Source organism: Vidua chalybeata, chromosome 9 (assembly GCF_026979565.1).
Source record: "Vidua chalybeata isolate OUT-0048 chromosome 9, bVidCha1 merged haplotype, whole genome shotgun sequence".
NCBI lineage: Eukaryota > Metazoa > Chordata > Aves > Passeriformes > Viduidae > Vidua > Vidua chalybeata.
In genome coordinates this window covers 14,075,165-14,093,050 of record NC_071538.1, presented here as the reverse complement: position 1 = coordinate 14,093,050, position 17,886 = coordinate 14,075,165, and the positions used below count along the sequence as shown (strand labels likewise).

The 17,886-nt window shown below is 39.6% G+C and overlaps 1 protein-coding gene across 4 annotated transcripts in view; it reads right to left on the bottom strand.

Moving 5' to 3' along the window:
• Positions 1-17,886, bottom strand: part of TESK2 (testis associated actin remodelling kinase 2) — a 75,418-nt gene that overhangs the window by 20,040 nt on the left and 37,492 nt on the right. For all 4 annotated transcript variants that reach the window (XM_053951119.1, XM_053951120.1, XM_053951122.1 and 1 more), the window contains exon 5: positions 2,805-2,951. In XM_053951119.1, coding sequence (XP_053807094.1) covers positions 2,805-2,951 — 147 coding nt within the window. The remainder of the gene's footprint in view (positions 1-2,804; positions 2,952-17,886) is intronic.

Here is a 17,886-nt window from a genome sequence, read left to right as displayed (position 1 = left end):
TCCTTTAAATTGTTAGGCATCAAATACATTGACACGTATAATGCTAAGAGAAAAATAACTCTGCTGCCATAACTGACACAGTAAAATTCATGTATCACACTATCCACTCCAGGAAGCTGCAGGAATTAGAGGTTTACCAGAAACAGAAAGGCAGAAGTATGGGTCTAAATTAATTAAAATTAGTAAAATTCATATTAAAGGGGCAGTTTGCAGTGGGCTATCATCCCAAGTGTAACATGTAAAGCATGGAGACATTCCTGCACAGAAAGTCTCAGTTTCATTCTGTTCACACTTCAGTCAAGGCCAGCAAGTTTCATAGAAAAATAGTCCATTCTCCCACCTTGCAAACTCAGTCTGTTCTGACTTTTGCAGATGTCTAAACTCTTGACTTTGTCTTCATTTGAATAATAAAGCCATCCCATCAATTAGTGAAGTTTACTGAAGAAAGAAGGACAATACAGAGTAGTATTGAATTTACCCTTGTTCAGTCCAAGTTCTCTTCCAAGGCAAGAGTCCATCACATCTTCCTTCAGCTTGCTCACACACTGACTATTTACTAGTAAGAATGAAGACAACTCATCCTATCATCAGTACAAACCTGGTAAAAGCCAAGGCATATTCTCAAGCAGCAGCCAAAAGCTGTAGTCTGAGAACTATGTTTTGCTTTGGAACAAAGTTACTTTTTAAAAACTTAGCCAGCCAGCAGTGCAAACATATGCCCAACAGATTTAAAGTTTATTTCATCAATACCTTAATATGCTAATAAAATTCATGAGTTGTTTAAGGTGAGTGTTTAAGGACAGGTGTTTCATCTACTTCCTTTCCAAATAGAACAAGGAAAGTGCATACATCATATAAAAAATTACTAAACTTAAAAAAAAAAACAGAACAACACAAAAACAACCCAAAAATCCTGAAGACATTGAAAAATATAGATTATAGCTGTCATCAATTAAATTCTGTATTATTCTTAAAGCTGACAGCTTCTGATGTGACCCACACAGATACTATAACTTTAGTGCTAAGAACCATCCAAATATAGCATAACTGCTAGTGAATTCTTAGGGTTTAAATTGTTGTTCATTTGTTTCTGAGTACCCTTAACTACTTCCCGTGGCCTCTGATGAGTTTGCTCTTCCTGGGACATCCTGCACCCCTCCCAGCGGGTGCAGCTTCCCAAACAATTGGCATTCAACAATAGATAACATTGAAGCATTGGCAGGGCAGCTCCAGAGAATGACATACAGTTATGTAAAGCTTGGAACAAAGGCATTCACAGGGAGCCCAGGAACTGGATTTTCATATGACTGACCATCACAGTTACATTTGTAATAACAAATGCTGCAGGCACTCAGTTCTCCTTAGTTACTTTGGTTCCTTGCAGTAATTCTAGTCTTAAATGCACCAAAATACATCCTGAAGTGAAAAAGAAAGGGGAACACCAAGCTGTCTTTTCAGATATTTTTATGGATCTCTTACCTGCACATTCCAAGGTGACTGAAATGGAGCTTTCTGAGTGTATCATGTCAAAGTGACATGACTCCCAGTCTGGGCATTTTTCACAAATTTGATATTCATCCTTACAGAATTCAGTGCCTTTCACTTGAATGAACAGCCAAGAAAGTATTTTATTACTTCACCGAAATACTTCTTTCATCTACCAGCTGAACTTTTTTTTTTCACCTTGACTAAATGCAGACTCTACATCTGTTTAACACTTCACTAAGGAAGCTTTAAAAAGACCCCTAAAACTGGATGAAGGACTAGTAGCCTCACTGGCAAACACACTCTGTTGTGGTTTTATTTTTAAAAGCTGTTCCTAATCCTAAAAAATAATACCTTTTAGATTAAATTAACATTTTTCTGGATGCTTCTGACTGAAGTGACATGATGAGGCCTTCTCAAGAAGAGTTTTGAAAGACTTTCATCTTGCAGGCCCCCAGTGAGTTTAAACCAGCTCATCAGCACCAGACAACACGACAGACAGGACAGCAAAGCCCTCTGCACAGGCTGCAATGGGTGGTAAGAGCCAATGTGAATATTGGGACAATCTTCTCACACAGCTTAGTGCTCCTATGTCAATACTTCTAGCTGAGCTTGAATTATCCAGCTACTTTGTCCAACTAAATTCATGCAACTTGTCACCAAAGCAACTAGAAAAAATAAATCTATGTCCACTGAAAACTCTGCCATCGATATATTATTCTGGGGAAAAAAAAAAAAATTGAAAATTTTAGGCAAACTATATTGATTTTACTGACTTTAAAAATGAAAGAAACATAAACCAGAATTGTACACAGCACTTAAGGCAGAATTAGTAATGAAAGGTCACTCTTCCTACAGAAGATTTGTGAAATACGCAGGGAAACAAAAATAACAAGGAGATTTTGAAGTGCGTTTGTAATAATCCCCTCAATTTGGGTTCTTTATATGATTAACCTGTTCCAAATGTTAGATTGTTGTGCTTAATTATCCAGGGATTTAAATACTTTACTGAACCAGAATTCAGAACTAGAAAAACTCTGCAGCTGCTTTATGAGAAATCCTAATCTGAACTCATTTAAGGGATGATCTTCCTTCATGATCACAATTTATCTAGTTTCCATACAAACTACAAACATGTTTTGAAGAACGTTTTAATTCTATAGACAGCATTTCAATTTGTTTCTCAAAATGTCTTAGATCGCACCTCGTATAATAGCAATTCTCTGCATGGAATGGAAGAAGGGAGAAAATCCAACAACCAGCAGCATTCAAGTTGCAGCACCTTCATTAGGAAGTTCCCTTAATTTTATAAACAGTACCTTGGATGTAAGGTCTCGGTGGAAAATGCCTTTATAGTGAAGATAACTGATTCCCATAGCAATGTCATATGCCAGTTTCACCCTTACTGTCCAGGGCAGATGCTGGTTGCCATCTAGTAGCTGTTCCAGGTTACCACAATTGATGTACTGAAAAGACAAAGCAACATTTGTAATTAATTATTTAACTTAATATTTTGTCAGGAAAGTAAAATTCATCACTACAACAAGTGACTTCAGCTCAGTTACACATTAAAATCTTTTTTTCATATGGGCTTGGCAGGCACAAAGTTTGCAGATTAAGAGAAGCTGAAAATGTCTCCCTTCACCACCTATACCAATGCCCTTATGTTAAAGATGCAACAGCCACCACTGTATTAACTCTATACTATTTAAATAGATCTTTCTGAAACACCTACAATATCACATCACCCTCATTCCAGCTGGAGGAAAATTAGGGCAAAAACAATGCAGAGTTGACTTTCATATAGAATTAATCAACAAAGGCAGCGCTAAGTATCCAAGTGTAGGTCATGGAGCCTGATCAAGTTCCCAGTTTCCTTAAACTGAGACAGCATCAAAGAAAAATATTACAATGTGCTGCTGTAAGTTCTATTTTTTCACTGCTGTATCTACGAGTTCTAATTAGCAATATGATTCCCACTGTGTTCAGTACTAAGTCAACCCCATCAAATGGTAGCCCTCACAAAAAGGAAAGCACAATAAGTAAAAGATAAATGCTACAAGAGACAGTGAAACAAAGCAGCACCTAAATGATACTAAGTAATACAGCCCAGGTTAAGACAATGCTTATGGTTTATGTATAGACCCTTTTTACCACACCAGCAGCTATGCAGTGTTTAAGCAGCTTCTTGTTACACTCCCAGCCCCAGTCCCCCACCAGGGACCAGGCAAAGAGTAGCTCACTCCAGAAGGAAAACCTGGCAGCAATGCAGTGACTTCTGTCAAGGAAACCCAAGTGAAGCAGACAGAACAATTTGCTCCCAAGCCTGGCCCAGGCATGTATCCCTGTGCCAGACTGCACCAACTTCACCTCTTTGTGCCACACAGGTCTCCAACTCTTTCTCAAATGATTTTCCTGTGTCATTCACTCGGACAAAATATGTGGCACCATTCTCATGTTTAAAAAAAAATCCTTAATTGCAGCTCTTGCTGTTTCAGAAACTTGTAACCTGCTTGTATTTTGTTGCTCTTCCTTGTGTCTTGGAGCCTGGGACACCAGGCAAACGTGAGCCATACACCCTGCAGTGTGGATGGATGTAGCTGATCTCCCGAGGCTGTGCTACAGCAAGGAAAGAACACACACAAGTTGGATTCTACTGGTAAGTCTGGGGGTCACAGGTCACCTCCTTAACAGTCTGCAAGAAACAGCTTCTTCCTTACAGCTTGGGTCCACCCACTGCTGATCTCACCAGTGAATTCTGAAAACCCTTTCAGCAGATACACAGGTTCCACAGGTAACTATTTGAGGAGGCAAAATAGTCATGGCAGAGGAGGCACAAAGCGATTTTACCTGGCACAGCGCCCATCGGGAGGGGGCACCACAAAGCAGCCGGGGGCTCCTGTGTGCATCCCTCGGGAACGGGGCTCATCCCAGCCCATGCACAGCAGCGCATTTCACTGGCAGTCCAGGGCACGACCCCCTTCTCTCCAGAACAACCTGCTCCTTGTGTTGGAGTTCATGTGCCAGGAGAGCAGAGCAGCTCTGCAACAGGTCACTCTGAGGCTATGCAATCTCCCATCCTTGGAGATTTTTAAGACCAACTAGAGCTGTAGCCAACCTGGTTCAGTGTTGGAAACAATGCTGCTTTGAGCTTTTCCAGCTTTGATCTTTCTCATTTCTTTTATCTGAACCCCTAAGGGAACTAGATGACCTTATAGAGCATGCAAGAAAAAAAAAAAAAAAAAAAAAAAAAAAAAAAAAAAAAAAAGCCAACCATGCTCAATAAATTTAATTTTTTTTTTAAACCTAAGTTGCTATCATGCTTAAGGAAAAAACAGTGGCTAAGATTTCTACAGTAAAATGTTATATATTCCCAGCCTCCTTGAAACAGCACGAACAGCACTTCTCATCCAGCCATGTTCAAATCAGAGCAATACTGATCAACCTGGAACAGAAAACACCAAAGAACCTGGCTGAATAACTCAATTATAAAATGACACTTAGCAATTATGCCAAACCATTTCACCTCTCTGACAGGCCAGTAACAGACCATCCATAAAGCACTACCATACTTGAATTCATCGGAAAGACAATGCAAGGGGGGAGGGAATCCCTGACCTAGCTTCCATTTTCTGTTCTCTGAACTGTGCCATTCCATGACACAAATTGCTCCAGAAATGCTAATAAACAAGCACCCCTAAGAGTATTGACACACACAATGAAATGGGACAATAGCTGGCTACTATATCGAGCATGCTCTTGCTTTCCTTTTCAATACAGCAGCCTACTGATTTGATCCACTGTTGCCATGTTAGTTAAGTGCATCCATTATATACATTTCTGCAGCATTCTCCCAGTCAAACAGGCTTGCAGGGTCATTCACCCATCTTAACTGCAAGGACTGGATTCTAGCATGGGCTGGGCGACAGCTGACACACACATTGCACACAGCATCCACGAGCTACAGAAGCAACAGTCAAACCTCTTTCCAGCATATCTACAAAATCCTACCAGGCCTCCTTTCCACCCAGCAAGTGCACAGCCCTCATGTATCAGAGATGTGAGTTCTGGCTTTGGCTCTAATTTCTATGCTTATGAAGCACATGAGGCTAACCAGCAAATGAACAACTGAACTAAGATTTTCCTAGACATCTTGAAGGCTTTAGTTGATCTCAGGTTTTAGCTGGCCAGCAGGTAATATTTGCATGCTGAGATCTGAATTGTTCCTAAGGCAAGCACTGCACAGTGCTCCCTCAGTGTCATGTAAGTAATCCAATTCTTCCAGTCATTCAGGCTGATAATGCAAACAGCCAGCCTGATGGCCTATTTTTTTCAGAGGACTTCAACAATGCCTTTTCAGGACAGACACAAAATTATGTACATTACTTCCTAATTGCCTGTGCAACTGAAAGAGAAAAATACTCATTCTCAATCTCTTACTGGCAGAAATCAGCTCTGTGTGGTAAGAATATCCTGAAGGATAGAAAACATACCTCTCCCAAAGAGAACACTGGATTTCATTCTGTCGCTGACACAGTACTGGAACACTAAGGCTACAGCTCACACATTATCTCAAAACATTATTCTACTACAACAACAACAACAGCCATCACATAAGTCTACAAGCAATTGGAACAGAGATCTGACTGGGCTACAATAATGAAAGCAAAGGGCACTACATTTCTTAGGGACATCACAGCTAAATGGAGCAGTGTTCAGACCTTGTATCATCAGGTTGCAGTGAAACAGCTACCCATTATTCCTCATGCTACTTTTCTGTCATGTAACTGGACACCAACAGCCAGCTTATCTGGTTGCCAGTCTGAAAGCAACAGTTATAGGTTGTTTATTTTTGCATTTACTACAACTTAACACAGCAAGTTGAACACTGGTTTAAAATACCTTGGCATCTTAGTCCACAAAAATATTCTTTCGTTAAAAAATCTGAGATAAGAGCTCATACCTTTGTTGTGAAAACAAAAGTTCAGCTAAACTGCATTTCTGGTACCTCTCCCAAATGTTATGAAGAAAGAGGGCAGTAGCTCCTTTGAAGGACAAGTTACTCAGAATCTCATCCAAGCACAGATGATTTGTGGATCAAAGAACCTTGAAGAGGTTTCTGATGTTATCGTTTACTGCTATGAAATGCAGAAGCAGCAGTGTGTAACTTATCCCTGTACAACAGTCATGCTACTTTAACCTAAAATCAGCATAATAGGACTGCTGCCTTGTAACACAATTGCAGTCACATTATCAGACTCAAGCATATGAAATGAAGAAATTCAGCATATAACAGTACTTAAGCACAGCATTACATGCTTCATTTCAAGAGACTAACAATGAACTTCAGCTGTCAGATAATACCCAACTTCAGTTGTCAGATTTTAGCTTCAAAAATCAAAATAGAAGTTTAAACACTATTATGATAACTAGAAGCTCTTAAAGAAAAGGCACATCAGATTCACATAATTCTAACAGTTATTTCTCAAAAACAAAGATTCCAAATATTGCCAAGTCCGAGTGAGAAGACTGATGGGAATTGCAAAGAGTTCAATGCTGTTTTGAAAACTAATGCTGTTTCAGTGGGTAGGTCTGATATAAATAAGCCAACAGATACAACACAGGAAGGCCAAAAAAAAAAAGTTGGCCTGCTATTTAGATGACTTTAAATGTCACTGCCTGTCATTTGAAAAGCAACAAATAACCACAAGACGCCCCTGTACTCTTGGCCAAATGTTGCCAAAGACAAGGCATTAAGTGGTTAAGAAAAGTATGTGTGGAGAGTGTATTTAAGGTGACAAACCAAATGAGGCAAGTAAAGAGATCCAGGGACCCAGAACACTACAAGACAAACATTGAGATAGCAACAAATGAATATACTGCAAAAACACATTGAAGAAACAGATAAAGATGCAGGAGAAAAGAGAAACTAGACTCGTGGCAGTAGCACCTTCCGCATGGAGTAGCAAGAGACATCAGAGCAAAACCCAGAATAAGTAATTATACTCTGGAAAGCAAAATAAAGTATTGCAGACATTATTGACAAATGCATGGAAGAGTGTCAAAATAGACAGAGTTTGCACATTTGTATCATTTCTGATGCAGGACGTAAGAAGGTAACTCTCATGCCTAATAAAAGGAAGTTGAGAGCTTTTCACTAAGCTTCCTGCAGAAGTTTAAAAGCAGTTTTAAACCACCTGTCTCAAGGAAGACACAACCTCATCTGCAGTTCTCATCTGTCACACTGCAGTCTCTGAAGGCTTCTGCACAAGCCAATGTACCCTTCTGTTACAACTGGCATAACTCGCTACAGTGGAAGGACTGGAAGTTTCATCCTTTCCCAAACTGTTTTCATTAGCTTCAGCTGTGCAGAACGGGACAAGAAAGACAGAATCACAATGTTAAAAACTACAATATGATACAAGCTGATACAGCAAGACTGACGATGCAATTGACATTTTTTTTTTAATTTGAAGTTGGTTCCTAGACTTCCAGTTGTTAAAAATCCCACAATTTAAAAAGCTACAAAACTACCTGATCCAAGTAACCTTCCATTTCTGTTCATTGTATCAAACAATAAATTAATCATTGAAACAGAACAAGTTGGATATTTAATTTGGGCTGTGTAAGTATACTTTTGTTCAGCAGGTCAACTAATGTTGCCACAGAGAAACACACAAATACTGAAAGAACACAGATGAAGCAAACACATTTCAGACCAAAGATCAAGCTTTTTAATGGGGGCTGACAAGGGCACAAGTGGCTTGGAAAAACAGCTTGATTGAAAGAACAGAAGCAAAGCCAAAAGTCTTCATCTGAAGGCTCCTTTACTTTCCTGCTCCTCAGTTCCTGAAAACCAAAGGAAAAGAATCTGTAACCTAAAATCCATTTCTCATCTGCTTTTCTACCAATACAAACAATCCTGCTCTTTAATAAAAAAATATTTATTTTCTTTAAAGGTGTTAACCATTACAGGATTAAAATAAATTTAAGTGCCAGCTATTCACAGAGGAAAGGGTCAGCTTTGTCAACTGACATAGCCTGGTCACTCTTCAGACCTCAGAACCAAAAGCTAAGAAATGCAACAGATCTACCTCTGTTTCTTCTTCTGTGTCAGTTGTGGCATTGATTAATTCATTGGCTCCTCCTTCTGAAAAGGCATGTACAGGCATGGCTTCTTTTATAAGGGCAAACAAGAATTAACATGCACTAACTCAGGAAGGAGCTGTAATGAAAACCATTTGTTGCATTCCAAACATTCAAGCGTTGGCATGGAAATGAATTCAGCAAGATTTGTCTTCCTTTAATTCTCTAATTCCAACAGCTCTTATGGTCAGTATGCTGAATTTTGCCCTTCTCTGTCATTCCATTCAATCAAAATGTAATGTTCACTTGGCTGCTTGCTGCTACAAACAGATTCTTGTTGGTAAGGTTTCAGCTGAGGCACATAGCAACAATGCACTGCTGCAATACATAGGGATGAAGGCAGTTTTATGGACGCTCACTCACACTCAGGTCTGAAATACTGCAGGAAATAAGCTTATTTTGTAGGAACCGGAAAACACTCCCAGTATATCTATACAAATTGACCTTGATAACCATTTTTCCTGTAATTATATTAGTAGGAAAAAAAACAGAAAGCAAAGAAGGCCTAACAAAAAAACGTGCATTTACAATCTGAAGTCATAACTATTTGGATTCTAAGTGGAGCCCAGTCTCAGTGCAGATAAGAATCTGGAATATGGCATAACTTAGGACACAGGCATGGAAGAGAAAGTACCTTGTTGCTGACACAGGCAAGAGAAACAGCATGTCTACAATAACACTTCTGTTAAGAGCAGAAGGCTCTATCCACACTGACAGCATTTCAAACATACTAGACTCAGTTCTGCTGAGAAGCTGCAATTCCTAACAAGGAGCTTCTCATTTAAATAAGGTCTTTCTCACCTTCCCCACATAAATACCAGCAGCAGCAGCCCACAGATTATATGCCTGCAAGATGGCAGAAAAATAACCCTTTGCTTCACTTTTTGACGTCTGTGAAACAGCTACAAGATCTGCTGAGAGCAAACTTACAGCACATGAACACTTCTCATAGTACAAACTTTAAATTCTGCATAAGGAATACTCTCTTTGAGCTGTTTCAGAGTACTTTTCCAAGCCTCAACACTCCCACATCCACTCAACAAATCCACTTACATTTGAGGGTGCTCAAACACTTTATTGGCAATTATAGAAGGCACCAAGATCCTCTATTAATAGTGGTGTGCAAAAGCAAACATTAAAGGAATTTTCTTGTACAACTCAGTTTCTGAATGTTTTGGATGGCTGATAAGTACAGCAAAATGAGGAAGTGAAACTACAGAACACCTGTTAATTCAAGAGTATGTTTCCTGGGATCCAGACTGAAAAGAAGGGAAATGAGAGAAAACACTACATACAAACTAAATTTACTGAAAATATATGAGAAAAAAATTCCAAGGCAAAAAGTTAAGTGGCCAGCATCACAGTACCTAACTGCACTGCCTCTCTTCATATACAGAAGTAACAGGAAAATCTAGAGCCCAAAACAGTGTTCAGTTCTCCTCCTCTCTCTCCCCCCCATACTGTGACAGCTGAGAAGCTTACATCTCCTCACTCTGGTTAATCTAGCCACCAATAAAAAAATTCAGAGGTTGACATTCAAAAATGTTTTTATTTTTTGCTTGAGGCAATGGCAAATGGTCCAGTTGGCTATAGTGAGTGTCAAAACAGATATTAAAAACCCCTCCCCAAAAAAACCCACACAACCCACACACAGAGCACCCACCCACATGTGTGTGCCTCGCACATGGGCAAGAAAGGAGACAAGGAATGAGACAATGGAACTTGCTGTTTGCAGTTGAACATTTATCTGCCTTTTATCTTTCTTCTATCCTTGAGACATTCTAAAAAGGAGGAAGAGGTTAGCACCAGCAAGATATTTAGCAAGCCTTTCTCAGAACACAACATATTTATATGCACCTATCTCAAATAAAAGAATGAATAAAAGTTGCTTGTGCACTATTACAGGCTCTGAAGTAATAAAACAAGTCAATCATCCTCCTGTGAGAGAGGAGGGGGAAATAATTCAAGCCAAGGTATAGCCTGCAGAGCCAAGATTTAATTTTTAAAAATAGAGGAGAGGAAGGGAGAAAAGCTCAGAGGTTCTCAGTGAAATAACTGGTTGCTCATCACATCTAGCACCTGCATGCATAATATAGACTGTGCACCTCAAATTAGGCTTTTAGTTTTAAAGTCTTGGCTTCTGCCTTTAAATGAGGACTTCTTTAGTGTCTCTGATTATAGCTCTTTTTACATCTGAACTTTCCTCTTGTGAGAACCCACCCTTCTCGCCTAACCACACAGTGCAGATGCATCTAAGCAGCTTCCCACTGCCTGCAGCACAGTGTAGGGCTCACACAGCTTTCACCTCTTATCTGCTTTTGGTAAAAGCACAGACTTTGTCTGGAGAATTGTCCCCATGTGTTTAATCTACCTGGTCACTACCAGCCCACAGCGGGTTTTTCCTTTAACTGACCTGCCAGCTTCCCGCCTCAGAGAGTGCCTGTAATGCCAGCTTGTGTCCTCCAGAAGCCAATGTTTTCGTCAGCTTTTTCCTTCCTGTTACTGAGCTTTCTACTGCAACTTTTGAGAACCAATTCCACCTTTCTGTCTTCAGAATAAGTGTGAAGACCAGGTGGAGCAACACGAATTTCCTTCCAAAATGAAGGCCCCTGCATGGCCAGGTACAACCTACCCAAACAAATATTAAAAAATTCTCTGTTAAGTGTTTTTCTGGGAACCTAGTTCTTGGATCAAGCAATCAGACAAGATGGTTAGCTTTCATTCATTTTAAAAAAAGTAAGCAAGCATCAGATGTAGGGGAAAAATATTTTAAATACCACCTAACTTCAATAAGGTCCTTTACATCCTTTCCAAAAACCTGACTTTTGATATTTAAGCACTCAAAACTGCAAAGCTACAAATCAGAGAGACTTAGCTGAAACTCCTGTGGAGACCTGTATCATTTTTGCTGGAGAAAGAACCAAAGGGTCAAGCACACCACATATGCCACAACATGAAGCTGCAACAGTATGAACTGGAGGTGGAATTTCAGTCAGAACACTAAATTTCCTGCCTCCTGTCATTGAAAGCCGGGCCCCCTTGTGTGTTTTAAATGGACTTTTTGGGTACATGCAGCACATCAAGCTGTGTTTGGGACTGAAGTCTTCTTTCTTTTTAAAAAATTCACAAAAATATCGGGTTCCCAAGGAAAATCATATAAAAGTAAAGAATATGTACTTTGTCTAAATTTCTGTGAAATAACTTCACTGTGTTAGACACTTTTTTTTTTGTTACAAAATAATACATGAAGCCTTAAAGTTATAACATAAGGTTTTAACAGTGTGACACTTTCTGAAAACCACGACCATCCCCTTCCCTTTTCTGCAAGCCTTTAAAACTCTACTTACTTTGAACAGTCTAATTTACTTATTACATGTACCATGTTTAGATTTGATTTTGCATCCACTGGTGCATACAGATGTCAGGTTAACACCTATCATTAATCAGCCTGACTCAGTTCTCACACATAAGGTACACACAGGTACCAGTCTGCAACTCTCAGCTGGTTGAACAAGCTCAGTGCAAGTGTCTACAGAATCATTTCAACAAAAAATGAGACATCTTTAGGTGATAAAACAGATGAGGGTGCTCACATCCCTTTGACCTTCACTCAGCTTTCTCAGAGTTGATAAACTACATTGAACCATCACTGTTCGGAAAACGGAATTTTAACTTTTGTTGCTTTCTCATGCACTCTGTCAAAAAATACAGTTAGGGCAGACACCCCCCCCACTAAGCCAGTACACCTGGTTTGGTCTAGCACTCTCCAGTTAATCAGGGCATGGCTGCTTCTAGAGGCACCTGTGCTTCTTGACAGGATCAAGGGACCAGGAATGGGTCTCTTCAGTTCTGCAAACTGGTATGTGTCTTTCATATGGGGATGTCTCAGGTTGAAGAGAGACATGCTGTACTGCTCTGAAGATAATAAAAGCAGAGGAAAAAGGACACTGCTTTGAAGATGAAACAGTACAATGCCTTGCATAGCACAAAGAAAGGATGAGGAAGAGCTGGCTGTCAAGGCACAAACCACATTTGCTGAGAGCACATTCAGCCACTTTTTATAAATTAAACTGAGAACCTAAGTGAACTGTTCCAGCAAAACTGAAACTGACAGTCCATATGCTGTGAAGAGTGCAAAAATAAGACCAAATATGGCTCAAGTGTTGACAAGTATTTTTAAAATTCTATTATGAACAATCAAGAGATGAAGGGAAGTGTCGGTACCAAACCAAGCTTATAAAAAGAATTATAACTGCATTTCAAAATGATCAAAGATGTAGTAGAAATCATTTTGCAAGTGACACAAACAAGTAAGCCCAAGGTCTACATGTAGTACCAAACAAATATATACACACATCCATGGACTTATTATTCACATTTATACCTTTTTTTGTCACAATAATTTACGCAAAAGCTAAAAATTATACTTTGATAAAAGAAATCCAAAGCACATCCCAAAGCTTTTCACTTTAAAGAATCAGGATTTTTATAATTTCCAAAAGACTGCTAGAAACTTTGCTAACATCTATTGCTAGATGGTTTGCCATCTTATAAACACATTCATATTGGAATATAAACAGAAGCTTCCTCATTTTTCAGCTGTAAGGAAAGTCCCTATTGCCTATGCCTTTCTCCTTTCAGCAAGTAGCTGCTGCATGCAACAACAAAGGTGGTAAAACTTTGAGCTCTTCCTAACTGAATCCTGGTGCTCCTGTGAAATGAAGTAGAAAGCACAAGCAATAGGCTTGTCTTTCTGTACAAGTTTAGTTGGTTGGGTTTTTTAACCCCAAAAGATTAAGTCAATATTCAGATGTGCCAGTAGGCAGGCACACAGTAACAGCATTTTGCATCTTGTAGGTTTACCTTATCTCTATTTTAATAAAGGATGATAGAATTAACAAGATATTTAAAAGCACCTACTAACTTGCACCTACAAGAAAGATGGAGAGAGACTTTTTAAAAGGCCTAGCAGGAATGTTTTTAAACTGAGAGTAGGTTTAGATTTAGATCTTAGGAAGAAATTCTTTGCCATGAGGGAGGTGAGACACTGGCACAGGTTGCTCAGAGAAGCTGTGGATGCCCCATCCCTGGAAGTGTTTAAGACCAGGCTGGATGGGGCTTTGAGCAACCTGGTTTATTGGAAGCTGTCTGTGTCCATGACAGGGGAATTTGAACAAGATGATCTTTCAAGGCTCCTTTCAACCCAAACCATTCTGTGATTCTATGACCAGGTCTTGGCAACCAGCCTCAGCCAGCCCTAGGTGGCCCTGCTTGAGCAGGGAGGTTGGACCAGGTGACCTCCAGAGGTCACCTGTGAAAAGAGCATTTCTGTGAAAAGAGCACTATACAGACAACAAACAGCCCTAAGAGACATCTCATGATACATTCATTCTAATTTAGTGCTGGAAAAAATAGTGCCAATGAAATGGAATGATTTCTCACCTTTTACATTACAGACTAGCCTAGTATTGCTAATACCTGAGCTATTTCCCCACTCTGTTTTAAACCCTACTTCTGGTGCCATGACCTCGCTCTTCTCGGGTCCTGCAGTGAATCTTCACACAGCCATTAATGGGGAGTGCAACTATTGCTGCATCAGGCAAGGTTACCATTACTCTTCTCTAGAGGTCAAATCCCTGGGCTCTGAGTGAATGGTTTTCTGTTGACCCTGAGGCAAGGACATGCAAGGTCTCACTCTTAATGACTCCTGTAAAGGAAAAGCTAAACAACCCAAACAACCAAATTAACAGAGGAAATAACATGGATATGTGCTGGTTGGACTTCTAGTCTTACAACAAAAGCAGCAAAAAGGGCAAGTAAATAATAGCAACAGATACTTCTAATTTTATACCACATAACCACTCTTGACATCAGAGCATATATTCCTAGAACCAAATTTATCCAGGTGTAAAATTCCAGTCCATTCCAGGAAACATACAAAGTAACCATAGCTTAGCAGAGGACTCAATACCTCTGACATATTTTCAATAGGACTAAACTTACTCTTCTGGTGCTTGGGTTTTATACCTGTGGAGGCCCAGATTGCCTCTGCATGTTGCTTTCCAGCACTAGCACAGCACCACTAAAAGCACTCTTCATTCATAAAGGGAAGCTGTAGCTCCAGTTAATGCTACAAAAAGTATCTGAACCACGGACAAAGAGGATAGAGCCTGCAAGCAGAGGTTTATTGCAGCATTAATCCACAGGTCATGTTATTCACTGGCTGAGAGATCACAAGGATAAATTTAATCTGCAGAATTTTATGCATACTTTGAGTTCTTATGAAGTTTAAACCACAGCCCTTCTGCTGCATCCTACAGCCAGGAGGCATTTTAAAATTCTGGCTGTCAGTTGTTGGAAGTCATCTGAAAGATCATTTGTCATCATTGCATGGTATTTTTTTTTTAAGTTACTCCAAAGTAAATGCCCTTTTTACACTGTTCTGTATCAAGATTCATTCCCCTAAAGAGAAGATATTTAGAATTAACAAGTATATTCTGTACCTTCTGAGCTGTGAACAGAAACATCCAGGAGACAGCTTGCACCATCACTCATGTTGTTCCTCCAGAAAGTCAAAGTAGTGACCAGTGCCACAAAACCATAAAAAAAATAACTTTACATATTGCTCAAGACCTTAATACATTCAAGGAAGATGCTTTATGTATGCAAATGAGACCAAATTGGAGCAGCATTGGGTCCCAAATCTGAGGGGAGATAAAGGACAAAATTACCTTTAGAGTTCTCCCACCCTTCTGCTTTTTTCCTCCTCGTTTTGCGTTTTCTTTTTCCAATACTTCAGTCACAAGGACTATACAAAGTGTCTAAGAAATATTTCAACAAGCAAGGGGAGGTAATGCACAAGCATTAGGTAAGTACAAGATATTAAGGAACACAAACTGATCTGGGAGCCTCTACTCAGTATGGCTTTACTGAACACATTAGGTAGTACCTAACATGAATTCAAGGACTTGCCTAATAAATCTCTGAATTATTGGGGTTTTTTGCTAGAAATTGGACAGCAGTATCCAGGAAATAAGTAATATTTTCTAACAGGATGAAAATGAGAGTCCTTTAATTTCTTTTAATTTTCTACTTGGTGATACCTGAAGCACAACTGTAATTTTTTTTTTCAGTTGTCTCCAAGCTCGGGCTTACCAACTTCACACCACAGCTATTCTGGTGGTGGTTTTTTTTTTTTTTTTTTGAGAAATACCACCAGAGCCAACTTATCCAGGAACTAAATGTCAGCTGGTAAACAGGTAATACCTAAAGCAGGAACAATTCCTTACCTGCATGAAACATTTGCAGAATGGCTGCTAATAGGAACTACAGTTCCAAAGACACCAAGTTCTCCAGAGTTGACAGCCTACTGCCAGCACCAAAACTGAGTTAAATAATTGCAGTGCTACATGAGTAAAATTAAAGTTACTCAAACAGTATTAATCACACTGGTGGAACAAAAGTAGGGATTAGAGAGTCTTACAGGAGATGAGGAAAGGAGGGAGCAGGGAAGGAATGGTATTTCAGGCCTTTTTGAAACTCTCACAAGTGTGCAATTGCCATCTGGAAGGCAAGGTATGACTATATACATTTACTACTACTACAATTTTAGCTGTAGCACAGAGCTTCAGAAGAGGAGACCTAAGTGATGCCTGTTTGATTTTCTCCATTCTAGGGTTAAAGGACCTCAACAGAAAGATAACCAAGAACTGAGGGGAGGAAAAAAGAATAAAATACTTTTAATGATTTATTCTGCTTGTGAAAGCTGTTTATCAGAAGAACCCTCTCACTTTAAGAACCTTCCTTCTATTCCTTGTAAAAAGGCAACTCAGCACAATTGAAACAATTCAGAAATTTTTAAGCTTTCAATATTTTTTCTTTCTAAATAGTGCTATCTCCAAAAGTAAAAAAGAAAATATGCTAAAAAAGGAAGGTCTCCAAAAACCTGAAACTCCACTAATTGCATTTATTGTTTACTTAAATTATTGTTGAGAGGGAAAGCAGAGAAGGGAACTTTTCAGTTATCACCAAAGAACTTAATGGAAAAAACCCTCTCTCTTCAAAGGACATTGGCATTTTCATTACGATGAGCTTTAGCACTTTTCCCACTGCCATATGTAACAGCACCTGAAAACCATGGCTGCCCAACTACACTGAGTGCTTCTGATTCCACTCCAGCTATCTGGTGTGGTGTCACGTGTTCCATGAGTCTGACTGCACAGTTCACCAGCAAGGATCAAATCTGAAAGGCTTCAGGAGAGCACCTTGGGCAGCTCTCAGCTCCTGGCTGAAATAATACTGTCCTACCCCTCCATCACCTACCACAGGCTCCTATTACACTGCAACAGCCCTGCCCTCTGCCTGAGAAAGTTCCAATGCATGTCAGATCCCACACTGAGCAATCAGATTGTGGCAGCAGTGCATTTGCACACATTTTTACTATCATCCAGTATGAATTAATAGTCATGAAACTTCTGTTGCAACAATTAACTATTGTCCCTGAAGCACTGCAATTTCAAGATATCCTAATCAACACACAATAACTTTCCATTCCTCATCTTCTATACACACAACTGCCAATGCTTTCATTTCCTTCAAGAAGGAATTATCAAGCTGCATGACTCATTCTGTGCATATATAAATATACATCTAATTATAACAAGATTTTGGCCTGACCTGTTTCTTAGAAATTCAGATAAACCTGTTTAAATGAGTTCAACAAACAATTCAAGATCTGCAAGAAGGTATTAAGTGGCTTTTATATGCTAGACTTTATGCTGCTACGTTATCTGCTTCAATATAAGAGCACAGGCCTATAAAACCTACAACACACAAATTTATTTGTCTTCCATCTAAAATGCATATTTGCTCATGCAGCCATGCGTGGTAGATGTGTATGGGATGAAATCATACCCTACTGCTATTGAGCCATGGCTGATCCCCACTGGCTCAGGCTCCACGTCCCAAGAACACACACTGTGTCTGCTCGCCTGGCAGCAGCGCTGAGCTGGCCTCCGAATGCTCTGCAGCATCCCGTGCTGACACCAGAGACTCTGCTACTCTGCAAGATTCTCCAGACTTATGATACTGCTGTGTGCCAGGAAATGGAAGTGAAGAGAGTTGTCAGATTAGGAAAGTGGCTGGAAAACACAGAGAGGCCTGAAGGAAAGGCTGAAATGAGTTTGGAGAGGCATGTGAGTACAGCAGGAAGTACTGCAGATTCTTGTAGCTAAAGAAACAAACCAGCAGCTTCAG